The sequence below is a fragment of the Aythya fuligula genome, chromosome 4 (assembly GCF_009819795.1).
Source record: "Aythya fuligula isolate bAytFul2 chromosome 4, bAytFul2.pri, whole genome shotgun sequence".
NCBI lineage: Eukaryota > Metazoa > Chordata > Aves > Anseriformes > Anatidae > Aythya > Aythya fuligula.
In genome coordinates, this window is record NC_045562.1 from 43834736 (window position 1) to 43856306 (window position 21571).

Genomic DNA, 21571 nt, shown 5'->3' on the forward strand with positions numbered 1-21571 from the left:
GACTTGCTGCCAGCTCGCCCAGCATAATCCTGTCTCAGGTCCAGTGCTTGATGGTGCAGGCAGGGTTCACGTTAACTCTGCAAATGCCATTCCAGCTTGTCCAGCTCCTGGGCAGCAAATCAAATCCAACCTTTTGAGTCTTCCTTGTCCTTGTTTCCTGCTGCTGGAATGTTGCTGCAGTTCCTCTGCAGATGACTTTGCATCCATGCTTAATGCAGTATGTTCCTGTTAAAGGCTCCATGAGTAAATAGCGAGTGTAATAAAATGCGTCATTTTATCCTCTCAGCACAAAATTCACTTCATTTATTTAGTCTTATGATTAGGATAGATGAGTTTGTTTATTGGATAATGTTGCTATTAGCCTCTCAGCAGTTTCCTCAGAACCTGCAGTGCGATCCCTGTGGATTGTCTGTCTGAACTGTGATAAATGTAACCAGTAAATTCTAACTGCTTTCAATTTTTTGGTAGTTCAAATGACGGACTTAGTATTTTCTGCCTAAATTGAGATGTAACATTGCCATATCCTGATTGCTAATACTTCCGAGCCTTGCTGTTGGCTTTCTGGTCACATACTGTATATATTTGGAGTTGTTTTAAGCTGATTTGGAAATAAAAGTCTAAATTACCAAAAGAGAGAAGTATTTTTTTTTAAAAACTTAGGTTGGGTCTAGGGTTTTGGTGGTTTGGTTTTGATTATGTTCCTGAAAGTCACATTCCACAACTACGATGTATTGAATGAGTCAACCCTAATTGCTAGCTCCTTCTGCAAATTTGGAGCATGCCACTAAGTGGACTTAAGTCCTGAGTGTCCTTAGCAGAGACTGAAAGATAATGGTTTTCCCAGAAAACAAATATCTCTTTAGTATCCAGAACAGACCTATTTTTATAAGGTATGAATATTTTTAGTAGGAACTTGCAGGGGAAAAAAATGAAAATACATGTCAGGTGTCTATTATGAAATATTACAGAAAATGAAACGTACAATGAAAAATAAATCATTAACTGAGCATCTAGTTTTGGAGTTTAAAACCAAGTTAACTGTATTGATAGCATTTTTGATATCGATGAATTTTAACATTCTAGAAACTGGGGGTGGGTGGGGATGAGGGTGCATTGAAGTCTGCAAAAAAACCCCAGAAGGGTTGACTAGGATTTCTACACACAAGGTAGTAAAATTGATAAGGACTGCTTGTTTAAATATTTTAAATGGATTTCTGCCACCACGCTCTTACAGATTGCATGTGTGAGACTGCTTGAGTGCTCGCTATGCACCAGGAAGGAAGGTAGCAAGAGCTCAGTGCAGGACTAGCTCTGCTGTGTCTTGTCACGTTAAGATGACAGCTGACAAATTTACTTTTTTTGCGCTTCTAGTTCCTCTGCAAAGCATCATATTGCTATTTCTTTTTAAGCAGGTGTGAAAGTAAAGAGCTTGATGCTGAAATAAGAAACCTGATAGAGAGGAGTAGCACTTTCACATCACATGAGGACCCTGAAGCTGTTGCCCAAGAAAGTCCGAACCATCAGAGAGCTTCGTGTTCCCTAAAGGTAAACACAGACTCCTTTTGCAGTTGTTTATCTGTGAGGGAAGAACATCCAGGCAACATTTCCTTGTGTGACTTGGTTATGCAGGACTTTTTTTTTTTTTTTTTTTTTTTTTTTTATAATTTCTAAAATGATACACTGAATTTGCAATGTATTTTTCTGATACGACTACTTTCTGCTGTGAAGAAGACAAAGTGAGAAGATGCTTTTTATAGGGTTTTAAAAGGTCAACTAAAACTGCTGATTATCTAAAGTACCATCCTGTGTAGCCAGCTGTGCAAAACTGTGCACACCAAGAGGAATAACGTTTTCTTATGGTTGCTGTGTTTGTTAGCTCTGATTTAATGGAGGATGTGAAGATATGTGAGGAAGATAGATCTTTGGGAGATCTATCATGGTATTTAGATAAATAAGAAGCAAGCACTGAAGGAGAAAAATGCAATTTAAAACTTGTGTTTCTGTGGTATTATAAATGGAGAATTGTAAGTCACCTGCCAAGGTGGTTTGTGTTGCTTGCAGTGAAGCAGCACTTAATAAGCATGACAGAAACTTGTTCGAGGTTTCGGTCCTTTACTCTGAAACAGCAAGCTGCTTTTTATCATGCAATAGGAGGTGAAAAGGAAATTCTTCTTTTCTGCAATCTGGGAAAGGAAGGAGATAGAGGTGTGGGAAGAGAGAAGTGATGAAGCTGTGAATGGCAGCTCCCTGTGAGAAGGGACAACACACTTACCTGCCTGTGTTACTGCACCAGGAGGAAAAGGAAATCTCTGAAGGCAGTGCTCCTCCGTGTGATACAGGAAATTGATGAGGCGGTAAAGGAGAGATGACTCTCTTCTATGAAATGCAGAATTACACATAGCTCTTTTCACATGTAAACCGCCATTTCCAAAATGACTCATGACCTCAGGGCAAAAAATGGAGCAGAGCCACAGGGCTAGGAGCTAAGGATATGCCACAGGGTCAGGCTAGTGGGTTTAGAGGCAGGGAAAGAGAAGCCAGGAGGAGGAATGGGGATTCCCAGCCCCAATGATGAATAAGAAGGTGAAGCAGAAGACAGATCTAACAGTAGAATCGGCTAGTATTAAGCTATGAAATTATTGGTGAGAACAGCAAGCTACAAATGGTCTGTGGAAACACACAGTTCCCATGTTAGCCTCTCTGACAGGAGATGCAGGCACAGATTTGGAGGTGTGAGGGAGAAAAAGAAAGGATGTACATGTCCCAGCCACTTCTGTAGGGTGTTTCAGTGCTTCCCTCAGAATATCATGGTGGTATTCCATCTGTATTTTTTTTTTAATACTTTTTGTATTTAAAGCACTTCCCACTGGAAGGTGTGTGTGTGTTGCTTATGTAGATAAGAGAAGAAAGTTGAAGATATTTCCATGCTACGAATACGTTAGCTATTTATTATTTGTATTTTTAAGTCAAAGAGGTTTTCACTTGTGTGCTTATTGACTTGGACTTCAAATGACAGCTTGACAACTGTGATAAGCTCCAGCAACTTCAGTAAAAGAAACTAGGAGTGCACGTGACAGATCGTTTTTTTTAAATATGTTATTTTTCAAAACACAAATTTATTATCCTTTCAATTATGAACACTCTAAAATAGTATTAAAAAAGGAAAAAGAAAATGTCAGTTTGTGAAATGAGATGGTGATCTAGACTTAAAATGGGTGCTAAATTCTTTATGTAGGAATTGGGAAAAAGATGATAATGAAACAAGAGTGTATCCCTCACTATAGTGTTAGAACTCTATCAGGAAGTTTTTTGGCAGAGCAAGCAAGCCATTTTTATTTTCATTCTGTAATTTATCCTGGAATAAGGAGTATGAATTGCATGCTGTAGAATGACATTTCCTTCTGAGATCACAGCAGTTTTGAAATTGTTACCTGGAAGTATCTGTAAACAAATTCCTTAGACTTTCTTTCTTTCTTTCTTTTTTTTTTTTTTTTTTCCCCAATATTTTTTTTTTTTTCCCATAAAAATATTTATTGTGGTTTTAAAGGCAAATATCTGAGAGAGAGAATACCAGAATGGACAGAATTAATTCTCTGCACTTCCTTCCCTCTATGGTTCCTTCATCTGTAGTAGTTTAATTCTGGCTTATCATGATGCTATGTTTTCCTGCTCCTGGAGATCCTGGAGAGCAAAATGCATGAGGAAACAATGAAGTCCATGCAGGCTGCAAGAGCCTTTTGGTGTACTGGGGTCCTTGACACCCACATAAGGTCTATTGGTCTCATATAAGGGACCAAGTGCCTGTGTCCTTGTATGTACTTTCCCTAGGTGAACAAACTGTTTCCTTTTTAAGCTGAAAAAAGAGGTGAGACATTAGCATGGCATCAGTATTTTACACTGATGTAAGCTCTTCTCACTATAACGAAATACATTTACTTTTGTTAGAGCTACAGACAAAAAAGAAAAAGAGAAACATGATGAAATCTTTACTGATGAAAGCAATTAACAATTTCTAATTCATATCTACTTGCCTATTGCCCTTTTCTTCTGCAACATCATTTACTTACTGCTGCAATGTATAGCAGGAGTGTACGTGAACAAGGATTGCAAAGCTGTAGTCTGTGAAACTGCCTATCTGACTCAGGAGGGAAAGGGTTCCTTATTCTCTCTTTTAGAGTGGGAAATTCAAGGCCAAAGGAATCAAGCAACTTGCTGTTTTAATATTAGAAATCAAAGAAATGTGTTTCATAACATAAAAACAACGTCTCACTTTCAAATTTAAATATAAAGCTGATTATATTCAACTGAAGTAAGTTAGACTGAACATTATGCATCAAAATACTGATGTTACTAAAAGTACTCATGCAGTGTTTTCAGTATATGTATGGCTTAATCAAGATTTTATACACAAGAAGGATGTGTTCTGGGGGAAGGAAGGGATGATAAAAAATATCAGATGGGAAAGGAAGAACAGCAATTAAATTGAGCAGTGTGTCAACATAAAGTAAAGTAAGGATTATTGGCAGAGGTTATATATTTTATGTGATCAATTGGTAGCTCAAGAATACCAGACTCCCAAGTATTTGAACTCTTTTGGGTGCAAAGAGAGAAAGGAAATAAATAAATAAAGGACTGTCTGTTCTTGCATCGATTATGTTGTAAAACTCAAAATAGCCTGTTTGCTACTTGTATAAATTGTTATCCAATTAGAGTATCATGAAATTGGATTTTTATCTTCAGGCCTGAGTTTGCAAGCGCTTAAATAGCCATGTCCTTGTGGTTAGTCTCATTAGCGATGAAGGAAAGCAATGGATAAAGGTAATCCTGAAACAGAAAGCTGTGTGATGGTGTACTTACTCTGAAGCCACATCTTGCTCTAATTTTATCTGGTTCCCACATATTAAGGAACACATTCAAATTTGCACTGTTATTTTCCTGTTAGAGTTTGTACTAACTGAACAAGGCAAAATGTTGAGGCTGACATGCTTGTTCAAGGGAAAATCCCTTTTTAACACATTTGTCTGGGTGAAGCACGTGGACTGGGTCGAGACAGGAAGAGTTTCTTTTTCTGGTTTAGGAGCTGATGTTATTCTTTGACTAAGATTTCTCAGTTTTTACCATTTTACCATGTGAACCACAACAGGAAAAAGGTTAGCAATGGATAACGTAGGAAGCACTGCTGGTATAATAAATGTTTTATTCCAGAAGCTTTTATTTTATACAATTTTGTTTAATGCAGAGTAACAGATTTCAGAGCACTTGTGAAAATGTTTCAAAGCCAAAAGGAGAGCTTGACCAAAATGTAAGCAAACAGATTTTCCAAAAGCCACCAAATTTTTACTGAGGTTCATCTCAGAGTAAATCTGGCTTCTACAAATCTGAAACTGAACAGCATAACTTGAAAAATCTTCAGGCAGATACTTGATAGGGTAGGAAGAAAAAAAAGAGATTTTACAATTTTCTCATCATCAGGGAAAAATTTGCTTTTACTTAGTACAAGCAATTTACTGGTTCTTGGTTTCACTGCAGTGTCCGAACAGACAGTTTTCAGAAGTGACAAGTGGCTTTCGTTATCTTGTGTGTGCCTATTTTGTAATACTGTAACAAAAGCCTTTCCCAGAATAAAGAGCCATCACTCTCTGAAAAATGAGAACTTCTAACTTCTGGTGGTGCTGATGCTTTTGAGAGGATTCAGTGCTGGCCAGAGTTCCAAGGCTCTGATTTCAATCTCATTGCAAGCATCCCCAAAATGACTACAAGCCTGTTACACCCAGGAATGTCAGATCTTCTTAGAATACAAATAATTGTTATTTTTAAACAGGGAGAGGAGGAAGAGGGGAAGGAATTTCAAAGTCACTGCTAGTAGAAATGACATAATTTCATAGAAACCAAGTAGAAATTAATAAAAGACTTGGCAGTTAAGCTTACTCTGCCCTTGTAGGTGGGGTCGTGTGCTGCTACTTGTGAGAGTCACCTAGGTGAGTTCAAGGGGCAGCAAGTGCTTCCTGGTCCCTTTTGCTTCCTGGGAAGACTTTTTTCTGTGCTGGATATCTGGTGGGCTTACTCCTTCTACTCACAGCAGTCAGTCTGCAGGAGATCCTGGCTCCCAGCTTGCTGCCGGCCATCCCTGGCAGCCATGCTCTGAAGTTTCTGAAGCTTTCTTCCCCGAGTGTGCTCCAACTGCTTGCCATAAAAGTGTTTTCCCCTTCACAGTGGTCTTTAAAATAAGACACCTGTGAACAAAAGTGGAAGGTAAGATGAGCACTGTCTGTCGCAAAGATGAGAGCTGCCTGATGATTTTGGAAGAGTAGTTTAACTTTGTCACCATTGTCTGTGGCATGGACAAAAATCATAAATGCCTAGGATAATGTTTTGTGTGCTTGCATGTGGGTTTGGACAGGGAGGAAAAGAAAAAGGATTGTGAAGGATGGAAGAGAAAACTGAGTGTTGGAGAGTGAGGGGTTGGAAAAAGAAGTGTAAAGGTCCTACTAAGAACTCGTGCTATTTCAGAGAATGTAAAGGTTTTAAATCATGATTCACTGACATTACAGGAGGTTTCAGGCTTACTCAAGCTCCCTGCAGGTGGAGGTTTGCTCGATATAGTGTTTTCTTAGTATATTTCATCATGTTCTGATCTGTTGTCGTAATGGAGATAGAGCAGGGTGAGCCAAGGACAAGAATGGCTTGTGTGGACATTAAGAAAGGATTTTTACAGTACACATAGGCAGAAGAAAAACTGTCAGCCATTCTAGGAGGAGCCAGACCTGATCAGCTGTCCAAAGAAAGAAAATGATCATTCTTGTATCAATTCACAAACTACAGCACTCGCTCTGTTGGAAAGCAAAATCTGCTTGTTCTCTCTTTTATTTTCCTTGTTTTCTTGAACTATGCTCAAAGGTGAGGAAAAGTTGGTTTGTATTCAGTAGTGACTGATGCTACAGCTACATGTCACAGCCCAGCAGCAGGAGCAGTAACATTTTGTTTTCTTGTTTGGGATAGATAAAAGAAATGTGCAAAGGAGGTTACTTTCTGGGGAGAGAGTGGAAGCAGAAGTAAAGGGTGAGAAACAGATCACAAGAGTGCAAATTACCTATATGCACATATTTTAGAGCACATACAAATGTGATCTAAAATGTATGAAGAACCCTGGCTAGATAAAGGTCTATGCAACTGTATCTTGGGGAGATTGTAAAAAGTTACTTGATGCCATCCACTGCTGGTGATGATTTGGTTTTACATGTATTTGTGGAGAAGTTGGAGGCAGAAATATTGTAAGAGTTTACTAAGTTTGTATTTCTCCACTCAGAGACTCTTCCCTGTTTTCTGGTGATTTTTGAGTGTGGCCAGTAAATGATATGACACAGACTTACTTGAGAGGAAGAGATGAAATAATCTGGGAAATTAAGATTCATGTAAGCATTAGATTGGGATTTGTAACGTTTGCTGACCTGTTTGTCACTGCTGTAACATCACACTTAGTGAATTTTGATTTTGCATATAGCTGAAGTAGGAATGATTTCACCACAGTAAAATCTGTTTTTTAATTGCACAGGATCCAAGTGACTAGATTTCCCCCTGTAAACCCTTTACTGCAGTGTTAGAGTGCTGCTTTGCAAGCCAATGCCAGGCACATATGTGGTAGGGCGTCCTGCCTGCCTCTGAAGTCCCATTTGAGTGCAGACACCCTCTTCAGCTGTCTTTTTGCCATCTCTGAGCTTTCTGTGGCTGTGTAGTGCTAGGTCAAATTTTACTCCTAAGTCGTTAGCTGGTCTGGTTATATTTTGCAGGCTGGCAAATTTTAAGAGCATTCTAAAAGATTGCTTGGATTTGTAAACAGTCTCCTTATGTTTAGCTTTGTGACTGCATGTACTGTCTGGTCTTGAAATTGACTTTTCCAAACAATTTACAATTGCATATTTGATTCAACAACTTCAAACCTGTTATAAATGCATTAAAAATATTTTTTCTTCTTCCAAAATATGATAGCTGTCAGAAGAGTCTTTCTTTCAAGGGTTGGTGTTATACATGTGTCAGATTTCTGTAGTATTATCATGCAAATAAGTTGTTCTTAGTAGTGTAGCAGTAGACTGGTAAACAAATTCAGTGGCTTTCGCTCAGCAAAAGAAAATGAATGTCATAGAATCATAAAATGGCTTGGGTTGGAAGGAACTTTAAAGATCATCTAATTCCAGCCCTGCTGCTATGGGCAGGGTCACTTCCCACCAGACCAGGTTGCTCAAAGCCCCATCCAGCCTGGCCTTGAACACCTCCAGGGATGGGGCATCCACAGCTTCTCTGGGCAGCCTGTGCCAGGGCCTCACCACCTCCTGAGTGAAAAATTTCCTCCTTAGATCTAATCTAAATACACCATCTTTTAGTTTAAAGCCATTCCCCCTTGTCCTATCACTACAATCCCTGAGAGAATCCCTTTCTATATTTCTTGTAGGCCCTGGTTAGGTACTGGAAGGCTGCTATAAGGTCTTCCAGGAGCTTTCTCTTCTCCAAGCTGAACAACCCCAGCTTTCTCAACCCGTCTTCACAAGGAGAGGTGCTCCAGCCCTTCAGTCATCCTTGTGACCATCTTCTGGTCTCTCTCTGACAGGTCTATGTCCATTTTTGTGCTGGGGGCCCCAGAGCTGAACACAGTACTTCAGGTGGGGTCTCATGAATGCAGATTAGAGGGTGAGAATCACTTCCCTCCAGAGGGAGACAACGTCTTTACTTCAACCTCTCCCAAGTATAACTGGAAGAAGACCAGCACTTCTGAAGAGCTTGAATTTTTGTTCCCTACTCATTGGCTTTTCTTCTGTTCTTACAGGTTCTAGATAAACTCTTCTCTTTCCATGGCATAGTACTGTTCTTACGTGCTAACTGAAACTGAAAAACACTTGCGAGGGAGGGAACAAGATACCTATCTCCCACCAAGCTGCTCACACAACTGAACAGCGCCATTGCTCTTTAGCGTCACGTTCTAACCCTTGAGCTGGATGGATTTCCTATAAATCTCTTAAAAGGCAGTTGACTTTACGCACTGTCTGAAGGAGCACTAGCATTATCTGTATGAACGCTGTTTGCCTAGCTACATACTGAAAAGTAATTGATGTCAGTTCTATTTTGTCATATTGAATACTATCCCTGTGGTGGAAAGCAATAGCTAAGAGCAAGATGGTGCAAGAAGATTTGTCACTGTTTTTAATGTGAATATGCAGGGTGCAATTAGTCAAAAATCCTTAGAGATTTCGGCTCTCATCAAGATGCTTCTTCAGCTGAAATCTGTACCTTTCATAAAACAATATTAAAATATTAGCATTTGCCATATTTTCATTAGTTGTGGCAGAAGAGGACTTCAAAAGAATAAGAATTAGTTGAATTTACTGCAGCCTCTGAGATCACAGCCCTGTGGTATAATATCCCATGATAGTCTCTGAAAGCTTCAAATCCTCCAGTCCAAGAGATAATAATTTACTCTCAGTAGTTGTTAACAGGGTCATTAAGGTATTAACAATTAAGGACTTAGGGTCCTAGTACCCACCCAGCTTTCCAGGTTTTGAACTAATCAATGATAACAGCCGTGTGATCTCAGGGACTTACCCTCAACCTCTCTGCAGAGTGATTTGAGCACCAACATCTCTCAGGTGGGAGTCAGGACTCATGAGCAGGGCTGTGTCTTCAGTTTGCTCTTCTGTCCCTACTGTGGGGGACTGCACCTCACATGGCACCCCACAGCGTGGTGTGTCAAAGAACTCAGTAACCAGGGCTGGTCTTACCATGTAGGCCAGACCGTAAATGCAGCAGTTTGGTCTTTGTTTCTCCCAAAAGCTAGGCTGCTGCTGGAATGGGGATGGGACTGTGCTCACCATAGGAACTGCAGTAAGGGGAGTTGTCCAGGCGTAAGGATCATTGCCCATGAGAGCAGACGTGAAATGCAGATGTTTTCTGGTTGTGTTTTAATGAATCAGTTAGTTGCTCAGTGTTAGTGCTATACAGACCAAGTCAGACTCTATTTCCACAACTTTATCATCTACAGGGCTGTGGCAGGCATAGGAGGAGGCAGTGGGATATTGTGAGAAGGTGAAAGGTAGTGTTCCTGTCACTTGTGTCTAGTGCCTCTCCTTCAGCAGCTGACTCTTGACTCTTCATATGCAGTAACTTCAGTCCAGAAAGTAGTTTTCCATTCTCCAGTGTGTGGTGAGAACACCAAATTATGCAGACACCCTGCTGATGGATGCTGCAGAAGCGGATGTGACAGCCACAGGTTGTGGGTGAGACGTCATTTGTTCTGTGATCTGACACTAACATCTGGATGACCTTTAACACTTGGCTGGTCTGTTTTCTCATATGTATGATAGGGCTGTTACCTACTTTTGCCCATGGCTTCAAAATCCTTAGGGATAAGCTTTGATTTGACATAAACTTTAGATAACTCCATTACAATACTCAGTCTCATTTTTAAAATGCATTGCTCTCTCTTTCTTCTCTGCTACAGCAATTGTACAGTTTAACTATCACTACTTTCTCTGACGTAGTGTGATGTGTTTATTCATTAGAAGTTGGCCTTGTCACCTGCCTATTTTCCAAAGGATGGCCTCACTGTTTCACTTAATTTTTCCTAGGTGATGGAGAGGTTTTTTTTGCAGCATGACACTTAATGTGTTCCTCACCATACATTAATCAAAGGAGAAATGTCAAGAAATGCAATTACCAGAATTGCTGCTACATTATCTGCCATACCTAGATATTTTTTTCCTTTAAACCAATGCTGTACCTGGAAGGGATATGTACTCAAAGGCTGGTTTTGGTATAGGTACAGATGGAATCGTTTTATTTTTTGATGGGTAGAATGCCTCCCGTGTAGAATCTAAAATGCCTCTACTAAAATAAAATCTGTCTTTAAACTTCTTTCTTTATAACCCACAAGTTTTTCAGCCTATCCATAAAAGAGAGCAATTAAGAAGAACATCAGAGTAGGGAGGATATATTTCATGTGCAAATATTTTAAAACAGTAGCTTTCTTCCAAACTGGGCTTTTATTTTTTGCAAAACAGGATTTGCTTAGTCACACATTGTGAACCAGCAATCTGAAATGTGGCTATTAAATTCCGGCATTTCACAGGATTACTTTATTTTGTCTAAAGATCTCCTGAAGTTTTATGTTATTTTCTGAAGATTTATGTATGTCAAACTTCACAAGCTAGCTTTAATTCTGTTTCTTGAAGAGCAAGTAAACAACTTCTGCACTCACTGAAAAAAAGACCTCAGACCCAGGGATCTTTCCACAATAAGGAAAATTATTTTTCTTTCAAGTTTCCTTCTCCAATCCATCGCTATTCAGAATTCCAAGGCTGAAGGCAGAAATACTTCATGCTTTTCTTTTTTTCTCTTTGCTTTGGATGTGAAAAGTCTGTGGATGCCTTTTAATTGTTAATCTTTCCCATGAATTTAACTTGGCAACTTTAGCCTCTTTTTCCAAATGGGGAACGAAGACATAAGTTTGAAGCATTAAGGCTTGAGCATCTTAAAGCTAGGTCCATGCTCAGGTAGGGTAAGTGACTAGAATGGCAAGTACTAGGTCCTTAAGAGAAGAACAAAATCTGGCATTCTGCATCTTTGTGCAGCTCTTCTTCAAGGAAAGTAAATTGGTTTTCCAGTTACAGTGTTCCCATAGACATCCTGGCTTTTGCAGGAGTGTCCCCTTCACCATAGCTTATCTATTGCTCCTTTCGGGGCATGACTCACTACACTAACTTTTTCTGTCGTGGCAGTTCACGCTATCTTACTGTCACTTAATACTTGTCATACTTACATAAATGCTTTGCTACAACTGGAAACAGGGATAGAAAACCCTGTCCTCTTATTTACTGAAAAATGTACTCTTCTTTCCCTTACACATGCAACTTCCTCTCTCAGAGGCAAACTGGCCAGTCGACTGCAATTTGCATCTAGAGTACACAGAGTGCTGCCTTGCCTGGTGTATTAGTCATAGGCAGTGTGCTTGAACCATTCTGGGAAGCCCCAGCTAGGAAGGAGGAAAAGGTTAAAATCAGAATTCCACCACCTAGGTTTTAGTCTCTGCTGCTTTCACGGGCAGTGCTTGTGTATCTTCTGTGTCTTCGTGCATTTCCCTCCACTCCTTTAAGGGATGTAAAATACCTGTTTCATTGCTCTCTCTTTCGAAGACCCGCAGTGAAACAAACGCTCAAGGCCGTCTTGGATGCACGTGGGCAGATGTGAGTGAAATGGAAGCTCCAGCAGACCTGCTTGAAGTAAGTGAATGTTTTGGCTCTCCTCTGATGTGCTGTTTGTGTAGCAGGCATGGCTTCACCTGGTGCAGGTACAGGCCACTTTATAGACAGACAGTTATAGGCTCATTTTTGTGTTCCAGTAGAATCATCTGAATGATTTATTCTGCTTAAAAGTAGAAGGAAATGTTACATATTTTTAGATATCAAATTTTTAGATATGAAATTCTTAGAAATAAAATCTTCTTTTTTTTTTTTTTCTTCTCTTTTTCCTCCCCCCAAAAGTAATCTAGTCACTTTGATTTGTTATTACACAAAAGGTAGAAAGTGGTTCGTTTTAGTGATCCAGCAACTTTGAGCAGAATTCAAACCAATTTGCTGAACGTATTTGTAACGTTTAGATTTGCAAGTTGTCATATTGATTTTAATAGACTCTTTGTGCTCCTAAATATATGCCTAAGGCCCAGATCCTGAACACGAGTAATTCCACTGACTACCATGTAATTTTTTCAGATACTTTAATTTAAACATGTTGATGAACTTCTACAGGAAGAGGGATTGTTTTCTGACATGGAAATCGAGTGCTCCAACATTAGAGCTTTGCCGGACTGGTTGGGGGTGAATATGTGGCCGGGGTTTATGCATATGAAAAGACACAGTAGAAATATTCTGTGATCTTCTTCATTATTGTTGGCATTAAATTCTCTACTTGAAGAAAATAAATTAATTTCAGGAGTCATAAGACATTAGAGGTGCTCACCCTTTTATTCCCCATTTTCTCATGTATTGGTTAGAATTCAGATTAGGGAGAAAAAAATATCCCTGACCACATATGGATCCAAATGGATTTTTATGAATGTGTGTTTTTTATCCAAGCCAGTTCTCTTTATATATATATATATATGTATATCACATGTTTGTATTCATGAGAACTCATGGAAACTTCTGGGAAATTATGATATTTGTCATTGCCGTTACAAGAACGAGGGCTTAGCTGCTTTTGTCCTTCATGGACAAAACTCCAAGTTAAATCAAACAATTGCAGATTGGACCGGTTTTCCTAATTGCTCCAAATAGCCTATTCATTTTCTGTATTGCTTGTTTTGAACCCATTGTGCTAAAGATTATTGCTGCAGGCCTGCAAACACTTACCGGGCGCAAAACTACTAATTATTCTAGTTCTTGTAAACGAAGGGAATTACTTACTCCCACTTTAACTTATGCTTAACTTTTGTGGCTTTTACTATTTGGTTGTATTACCATCTGTAAGATAATTAAAAGCCTATTTTTTGTTAGCCTATTTTGTGTTCTATACCTCAGATGGTGCAATGAGACCTAATTTTGTTTATGTCGCCACCCATTTGCATAATGGCTCTGAAACACAGGCTAACCAGGGTTAAAGCAGATGTACGCTTCAGAATCTGCTGTCAGCAGGTGTTAAGATACCGATGGCAAATACACTGTAAGAAAATGTTGCTGTGTCACTTTCTTTACGTTGCTGGTGGCAGGGTGGATGGGAGTTTTATATGATAATCATGACTTGAAGAGGGGATGCTGGAAGTATTCATTTTTGAACTTTTTTTTTTCATCTAGTCAAAGCACGTACTACTGACCAAAAAGAAGACTGTATTAGCCAATTCTCTGGAACAACAGATTCTCTCACTGGAAAGACAGAGACGAGAGGTAATCTTAAGTTTACCTACCCTTAATCTTTACAGCTATAACCTAAGGTAGACATTACAAATTCAGTAACATTTCCATGGCAGGAAATCATAGAATGTTACTTACACTGTATTTAAGCAGCAATTGGTTTCATCAGGCACTGCAGCAAGAGCTCTGTTTCTTCTCTGGAAATCTCATCCCCCACTCTTTTGAGGAAATTTCTATCTGGAGAATTTCCACTTCTCATTTCTTCATAGCCTGATGCATGCAGACACTTAAACTTGTGTTTAAATTAGTTCCTATAGTTCCTATATCTAGGCAGTTAAATTTGGAGAACTGTTCCTAAAAACAAACATTGACCAAATATTGTAACACGGTTATAAATCCAGAAGAGTGGAGATTTATATGTCGAAAATGGCAAACTTTCATAATGATCACTGTGGTAAAGCCTAAGGAATAACTGTGAGTAGTAGCAACTGGAGTGGTACCACAGGTAGCAGCAAACTGGAAACTATTCTATTTCTGAGCATTCTAAAGAGTCAACATGAATCCTACAAATCAAAGTACTTCTGGGAAACCTATTTGGCCTTCTGCAATAAAAATGCACACACATTGACTTCACTCATACCAATTTTATGCAAGGTGTTTGCCAATCTTCCCTGTTTTGCATGCATACGTTTGCTCAGTTTAGTAGTACTGAAAAAGGCAAGCAGGGTTTGCACCCAGCTGTAATTGCGGTTGATAGGCGTCTTCAATTCACTGTTTTGAAGCTGATGACCTTCTAACTGCAAACATGCTTATGTAACTGAAAGCAAATTAACAAAATTGTCCTTAGCCATTTAGGAATTGCAGTTTGGGATTTGTACAGTGTTGCAAATGATTCACCTATAGTTTATTTTCTATTTGCATCTTTCCTGAATGTTACTTCCTGAACATTCATCTGCCTTAGTTGAAATAACAAAGAAATGGCAGATGAGCCATAAAGCTCACTGGATTTCATGTTTACTTTTTCTTGAAATGGACTGTCCAGATAACAAAGAGGTTGTGAACACTCATAGCTAGAGAATAGGTCTCATATATCGACATTGTTGAAATGAGGGTTACTTACTGTTTCTTCCTGATAATTACAGCTTCTAGAGGTGAACAAACAATGGGATCATCAGTTTAGAGCTATGAAACAACTTTATGAAGAACAGGTAACAATATTAACTGCTTCTATTGGAATATGAACATTGAGTATGAACTATTTGCTGCTGCTTAAATCTGTGCTTAAAAATCAACCAGCTGTAGCTGCAGTAGTAGTATCTTTGAGTGGGCATGTGGGCACCATCATCATATTTACTTTGTATTTTGTCTTTCGCTTACAGAGGTAAAATACCTAAATAAAATAAAATCACATTACATAAAAGTGAAGCTTATGTATTTGCAATCTTCAGTGAGACAAATAACAAGAGAACAGACAAGCAAGCTTTGTCTAAATTAGTAGGGAACCATGGGTGGACATGACAGCAGAGGTGTTCATGCCTTCCACAAGGTCACACTTCAGAGCAGAATGACCTGAAAATTATCCTGCAGTGTCTGGTGTGTCCAGCCACAGACTCACTTTGTCGCATGTCTATTGGTTCTTGTCCCGTCTTTTGTGGTAAATTTCACTCTGGTTTAGGAAGCCTAGAAAGTCACCAGGGCTCCCTGTAATGGGGGAGCGCTCAGGTAAATCTTCCATGAATGCCACCTTCTGTAAGAAGAGAGACTTTTTACCTTTGAGAAACTGCTTTGTACAAAAATATTAATTATATATTAAAATATTCATAATATAAAAAGTAAATGGTAAATAAATACTTATCTATTTATATTTTTATTTATTTTTGACAAGATGCCATTGTCATAGCTTTCATTCCTTGCTTGCAGCTCTGTGGCATATTAGCTGCAGACATTATAATCAACTGCCTAGCAAAGCTAGCTGCTTAAAATATTTCTCGGTATTCTAAAAATTAAGTTGGTTCATAAACTGACACTTCTCTTATTTCCTTCTATGAAAAGGAAGTTTGCCAAGTGACCTCATGTGCTTATCAGGAAAATTTTCTCTAATATTTTCCAGTAAGTTTTACTGAGATCTGGATCATTTCTTCCTTGACTTTTTTGTGCAAAGAGAATTCAAATGTCTCTTCCTCATTTAATATGGGACAGTTTTATGCCTCTGGCTAGATTGCTTTGGAAGTGTACTAGTGCCGAGGCAGTCCGTGTTGCAAAGGGAAAGGAAAAGAACATTAAAAATGGAGAATTCATATGCAGGAACAGTCCCATGGTAGCAGTGCTTTGGCAGCAAAACCAGTGCTAGAGCCAACTGAGGTAACACCATGAGAAAAACTGCCCTAAATCATTAAGAGTCTCCCCTGCAAACAGAGCAGCAGGGCTTGGGGGGAGGAGTAAGTGGCTGGGCACTTTGCACCCAACCAGATCCACGCCTTTACGCTAATCTGCTGAGAGTTGAAAGGATTTGGAGGCACCTTTGGGGTGCTGTGCCTTTCTGGATGCACAGTCAGCCCACCATGGTATATTATTTGCTTTTCAGCTGGCAGAAATGAAGACAAAACTGGACATGTCAGAGAGGAGAGTCAGTGAGCTGGAGGAAGAGAGACATCGGCATCTTCCAGAAAAGGAGAGGCTGCAAGTCCTGGGCAGAGACAGGCGGTCACAGGAAATGGTAGGAGGGTGCACTGTCACCCAGTGTCTTTCCTCTCTCTTCTACTAAGTGCACACCATGGGCTATGTCAGACCCTGTAGGTGGTGGTGCTGGGTGCTCATCAATATTGTACCCAAGGCAGTGGCTGATCTCCTCTTTGATCAGAGAACTATGCATTGTGAGGCAGTCATTTCTGTATAAATTGTCAGACCACACAGCAGTAGTGTGTGTGAGAAGGAATAAAGAGCAGATTGATGTGCATAGCTTAGATATTTTCTTCCTGAGTGTTCTTTTTAGGGTGAATTTCTTTGTGTCCAGAGAAAGAAAATGCTACCGCAATTTTAAATGGAAAAGCTGCAGATATCACATAAAATGCTCAACAATAAAAAGTCAGATCCCTGAAGCTAAATTCCCACCAAAGTAAACCCACCAACCAAAGTAATCAGCAACTTTATACCAAATATGCAGAAAAGGTTGTCTTTGCCCCATCTGTCAAGCATCAGAGAGTAAGCAGTAAGTATTCTCATTCTGTTTCATGGTAATACAGCTTCGTAACCTCTTGTAAGAGCTTCTGACTGCTGTTCTAACAGCTGAAGGCAAGGTTCTCCTTTCTCATGGGAAACTTGATAATGTGAAACAAACCTGAAGACAAGTGGCAATCGCATCACTTCCATTATCAGATAAAAAATATGATAGCTGTTGTAGGAAAAAAGCTTTTATTTTCATAGGCTGAACATTTGTCTTACTTGCTTAACTATTACAACATGGGTAAACGTGCTTGGTTTCCAACCCATAGGCCCATTTACATGCTTCAAAGCAAACTATGCCATTATGAACTTGTTTAATCACTGCCTGTATTTGCCCTGAGTATACAGTCAATGCTAGACAATCCATCTTCCTGTTCATATTACTAAGATGTTTACTGTCAACCTTTTTAATAAATGATAGCTGTGAAAAATTGCTAACTCTTTGGAAAGGTAACAATGAGCAGTACACTCTCAAATTGTTTTTGTGCATACGTGAATAATGAACAAGGTAACTATATACTCTAAAAATCTCTTGTGGGGATGGGTCAACCTGCCTGGCATACCAACTTTAGAACAGCAATTTCTCTACAAATTATATGGCAGCCACTATGTGCTTCTATTTCTTTTGAACTTCTTTACTTGTTGGATACCCTGCAGGGATGCAGGAGATCTACACCTTTGCATATGTAGCTGGTAAAAGTAGAGAATTATGAATGAGCATCATAAATTATAATATCCACATCAAGTAGTGCTGTGCTGCCCATGGGGCTAGGTGAAGAAAAAGCAGTTCCAAGGGACAATTAAGAGAAATGCTTAAAGTTGTTCAGCTTGAAAACACACAAGTAAGTCTGTTGGTTTAAAGTTCAGCATGCTGAAGAGGCCTGGTTTGACAGATCTATCACGATAAATTTTGTAGGGTTTTGTATTTTTTTCTACAGCATCTAACTTTCTTCATACTTGAATTTATTTTATATTTTATATATACAGTATTATATATGTATCTCTGTATATATTTTATTTTCTTAGAAGATAGCAACATTTATTTTATTTTATTTATTTATTTTTTTAATGTTCTTCCCTCCCTATAGCCATGGAGCTGGCATAGGCTGCAGAAGGTTGTTGCCAGGTCAGAGTAATAAGGTGTTTGTTTTCTAATTGCTTATCTAATCCAGCAGCCTGACAGGACCTTTTAAATTTATTTATTCAGAGTAGCTTCCCTGAGCCATATGGGAAAACTAGCAACAGCAATCTCTGTCTGATGGAGCTAATTTTCTTTTTTGGTGCATCTGAAGGTATGACTGTCACACTGACAATGTTGGGAATTAAAAGTTAATCTGTTCGCATGTCCTCCATGGCCCACAGATGAAAACTGACTGTTTTGGAGATTTAAATTATTTTGTTCTCTCTGCGCTCAACTGTGTGCCTGTAGATGGTAATCAAAGACTTATGGCAAAGAAGCCATAAAACCTAAGGTTAAGTGTTGAATAAGAAGCAACAAGACTAAGAATTCAGATTGTTCAAAAACCCAAACAAACCGTGTTTGGGTTAATTATAAATGTTTGTATTCCCCAAGCTGTCAGCTTTGGAGAATGAGAATGTGTGCTAGGAGAGAGGAAGAGGGGATGGCAAAGAGTAGAATAAAGCTAAAAACCTACAAGGATTATAGTTTTTTTTTTTTTTTTTTTTTTTTTTTTTTTTTTTTTAATATATTCAAGCATACAGAGACATGCCAACTTGAGTTAAATCCTGAGTGAGTTCCTTATAGAAATGTTCCAAGTAGCCTAGAACAAAGGATAATAAGGCTACCTTCTGCATATGGGACAGTTTCTCAGGGGTGTTTTTCAGTGGCTTGATGTGGACACAGTGATTCACTTCTCATGAGCCCAGAGAGAAAATACCTAGTAGCTGGCTGCACAGAGATAGTGCTATTGCACAAAAAGATAGCATGCGTATGGTGTCATGTGTGTGTGATTGTTGGATCTCATTTCTTTATCACATAAAGCAGCTGCAGAGGAATATTTGAAGTTTTTTTGTTGTTGTTGTAGAACAGTCACTCTGTTTCAAATGTCTGAACATCTTTCTATAAGACAATTTGACAAAAGCAAGCTAGCTAGGAATGCATTACCCTGGAGAGAAAGGAGGGAAGCTTACACAATGCCAGTTACTTCGGGCTCTGATCTGAATCTTAGCTCCCCTCATTGTCAGTTGAAAATAGCCGTGCTGAAAGCAATAGGAGAAGTGAATCAAACTTAATTTTGCAAATCTGTCCTACTAATTAGTATAATAACATCTTGAAAGACTTGATAAGTCCTGTTGCAAATATGGATATCTTCATGGTGGTTTGCTGGGATGGAAGCAGCGTAGGCACACGCACTAAGAAGGGTCGAGCTCCAAACAACAAAAGTGATGAGGTAAAGAAAAAATAAAAAAATATGGGTTTCTAAGCCTCAGTTGGCAGCTTGGTAATTCTTGAGCAAGCTGAGGCCTACCTCTTGAGTAGTGGGAAGAGCCCTCACGCTGTATGATACAGAGATGTGGTTTTGTCTCCGATGTTGTATGATACTTGGGGTGGCTGGGACTCAACCTGCTTCTAGCCCTGGCCTTGCATTGAGTGGATGAGACTAAGGCAGGGTTGCGATGGTCATTTGTATGCTACCATTTGCTTTGGCCTGCCAGCTTTTTCATGCCTTTATGCAACTGCAGATTGTGGAGAGCAGGAATTTATTCTGGTATGTTGCCTCTATCTCATCATATGGTGAGCGGTCAAAACAATTTCAATAAACTTTGTCATATCTGGGTTTTACTAACCATCCGTCTTCCTGTTGCTTTCCTTCCCAGCTGTGTTTGGGACACCAAAAATTCAGCACATCTGCCAGGCAGCAGATACTTGAAAATTGTTTTGAAAAATGGTTCCATCTGCATTTCTCTGTATTTTGCATCCCAGAAAGAAACAAAGGTTCTCAGCGAAGTCCTGCACGACATGAAGGAAGAGAACAAGCTCCTGAAGCAGAAGAATGCCTCAATGATAAGAAAACAAGAACACTATGAGTGTGAAATAAGTCGTCTTAATAAGGTATGAGCAAGAGTTGAGCCAGTGACTAGGACTTCTCCCTTTAATTCTAGGGTCTCTGATGTTAAGCACTAACACTACCTGATGACTTTATTTTCACTCCTTGGGTGAGCAATCTGTCTATGGTAACAAACTAATGGTCACTGTTAATCCATAGATCATAGATTCTGAGAGATGGGGAAAGAAGCAAGAACTGAATTTAGCTAACACCTGTTCATGCTGCTCTTGGCAGGTTGGAGGGTTTGCACTGTAAAGAAGAAAGTTAAGAAAATCTTTGGCTTCTTCTCTGAAACTTCTCTCTGTCATAATTATATTCTTTCTAGGTTTCCCCTCCTTAAAACAAAAGGGAAATGGGAAATGGCACAAAGCTGTTTTCATGCGCTTCCAGTGGAACACTGTGATAAAAAAAATAATAATCAAACAGTTTAAAAACTGTTGTTTTACGTATGTTCTGTCTGAGAATGGCTTCTCTTCACAAGACATATGCTCCAGTCTTATATGCATGCATGCATACATACATGACTTTGTATATATATTTGTATGTATGTGTGTGTGTGTATTTCATTGAGGAAATTGCCATAAAATAGCTCAGGGGATTTTTTTTTTTTTTAACTGAGGGAAAGTAATAAATGCAACTTTGTTTAATCAAAAGATCACATAAAGCAGTGGGTGTTTTCTAACAATTCTGTACTTCACGGTGAACCACAAACGCTTCCTGAGGAAATGCACTGCAATAACCATTGCTGTGTATCTTTAAGTGAAGCATAAATTGGAGGACCAGAATGTGTGAAAGTCAGGGCAAAAAGGTAATGTTGCCATATTAAAATATCTGACAATTTATGATCTTTAGTTCATTCTGAAATGCATTGACAAGACTTGCTCAAAACCTTTTCTGACTTTCATTACAGATCTTGATTTTTATTTTATTTTATTTTATTTTTAGAATCTTACAGTGTTGTTGGAACTAAGATGTAGGTGAATAAACCATAGTTTTAAATGAAACATCAGCTTTATGCAACATAGTTTCTCACACGAGTGATGCTTTACTGATTTCCTGTGTAATTGCATCCTTCAGATCTCATGAACACATGTAATACTGTGACCTTTTAAGTCTAGTACCTCTGCTATTGTAGTTTCAGTGCCTTCAATTGCTTACAAATTTTCCTAAATCAAACTTCTACCTTAAAAGCACTTTAAGCTCCTTCTGCGTTACTGCTGTTGGAAGGCTGTTCTGGAGCTGTAACCCTTCTTTCATTAGACACTTTCATCCATTTCAGTTGGGCTGAATTTATTCAGGCCAGATGATGATGATGATGATGATGATGATGATGATTAATGGTAGTAGTATCAAACAAATTGCTTCACTCCTGCTGTTACCCTTGTTCTTTTC

The 21571-nt window shown here is 39.0% G+C and overlaps 1 protein-coding gene across 1 annotated transcript in view; it reads left to right on the forward strand.

Annotated features, from left to right (window-relative positions):
* The first annotated feature begins 831 nt into the window (after nucleotides 1-831).
* The window catches only part of TNIP3 (TNFAIP3 interacting protein 3), a 38283-nt gene continuing 17543 nt past the window's right edge, over nucleotides 832-21571 (forward strand). Inside the window, exons 1-7 of the mRNA XM_032186308.1 lie at nucleotides 832-890; nucleotides 1410-1545; nucleotides 12177-12263; nucleotides 13833-13922; nucleotides 15032-15097; nucleotides 16474-16605; nucleotides 20056-20184. Coding sequence (XP_032042199.1) covers nucleotides 832-890; nucleotides 1410-1545; nucleotides 12177-12263; nucleotides 13833-13922; nucleotides 15032-15097; nucleotides 16474-16605; nucleotides 20056-20184 — 699 coding nt within the window. The remainder of the gene's footprint in view (nucleotides 891-1409; nucleotides 1546-12176; nucleotides 12264-13832; nucleotides 13923-15031; nucleotides 15098-16473; nucleotides 16606-20055; nucleotides 20185-21571) is intronic.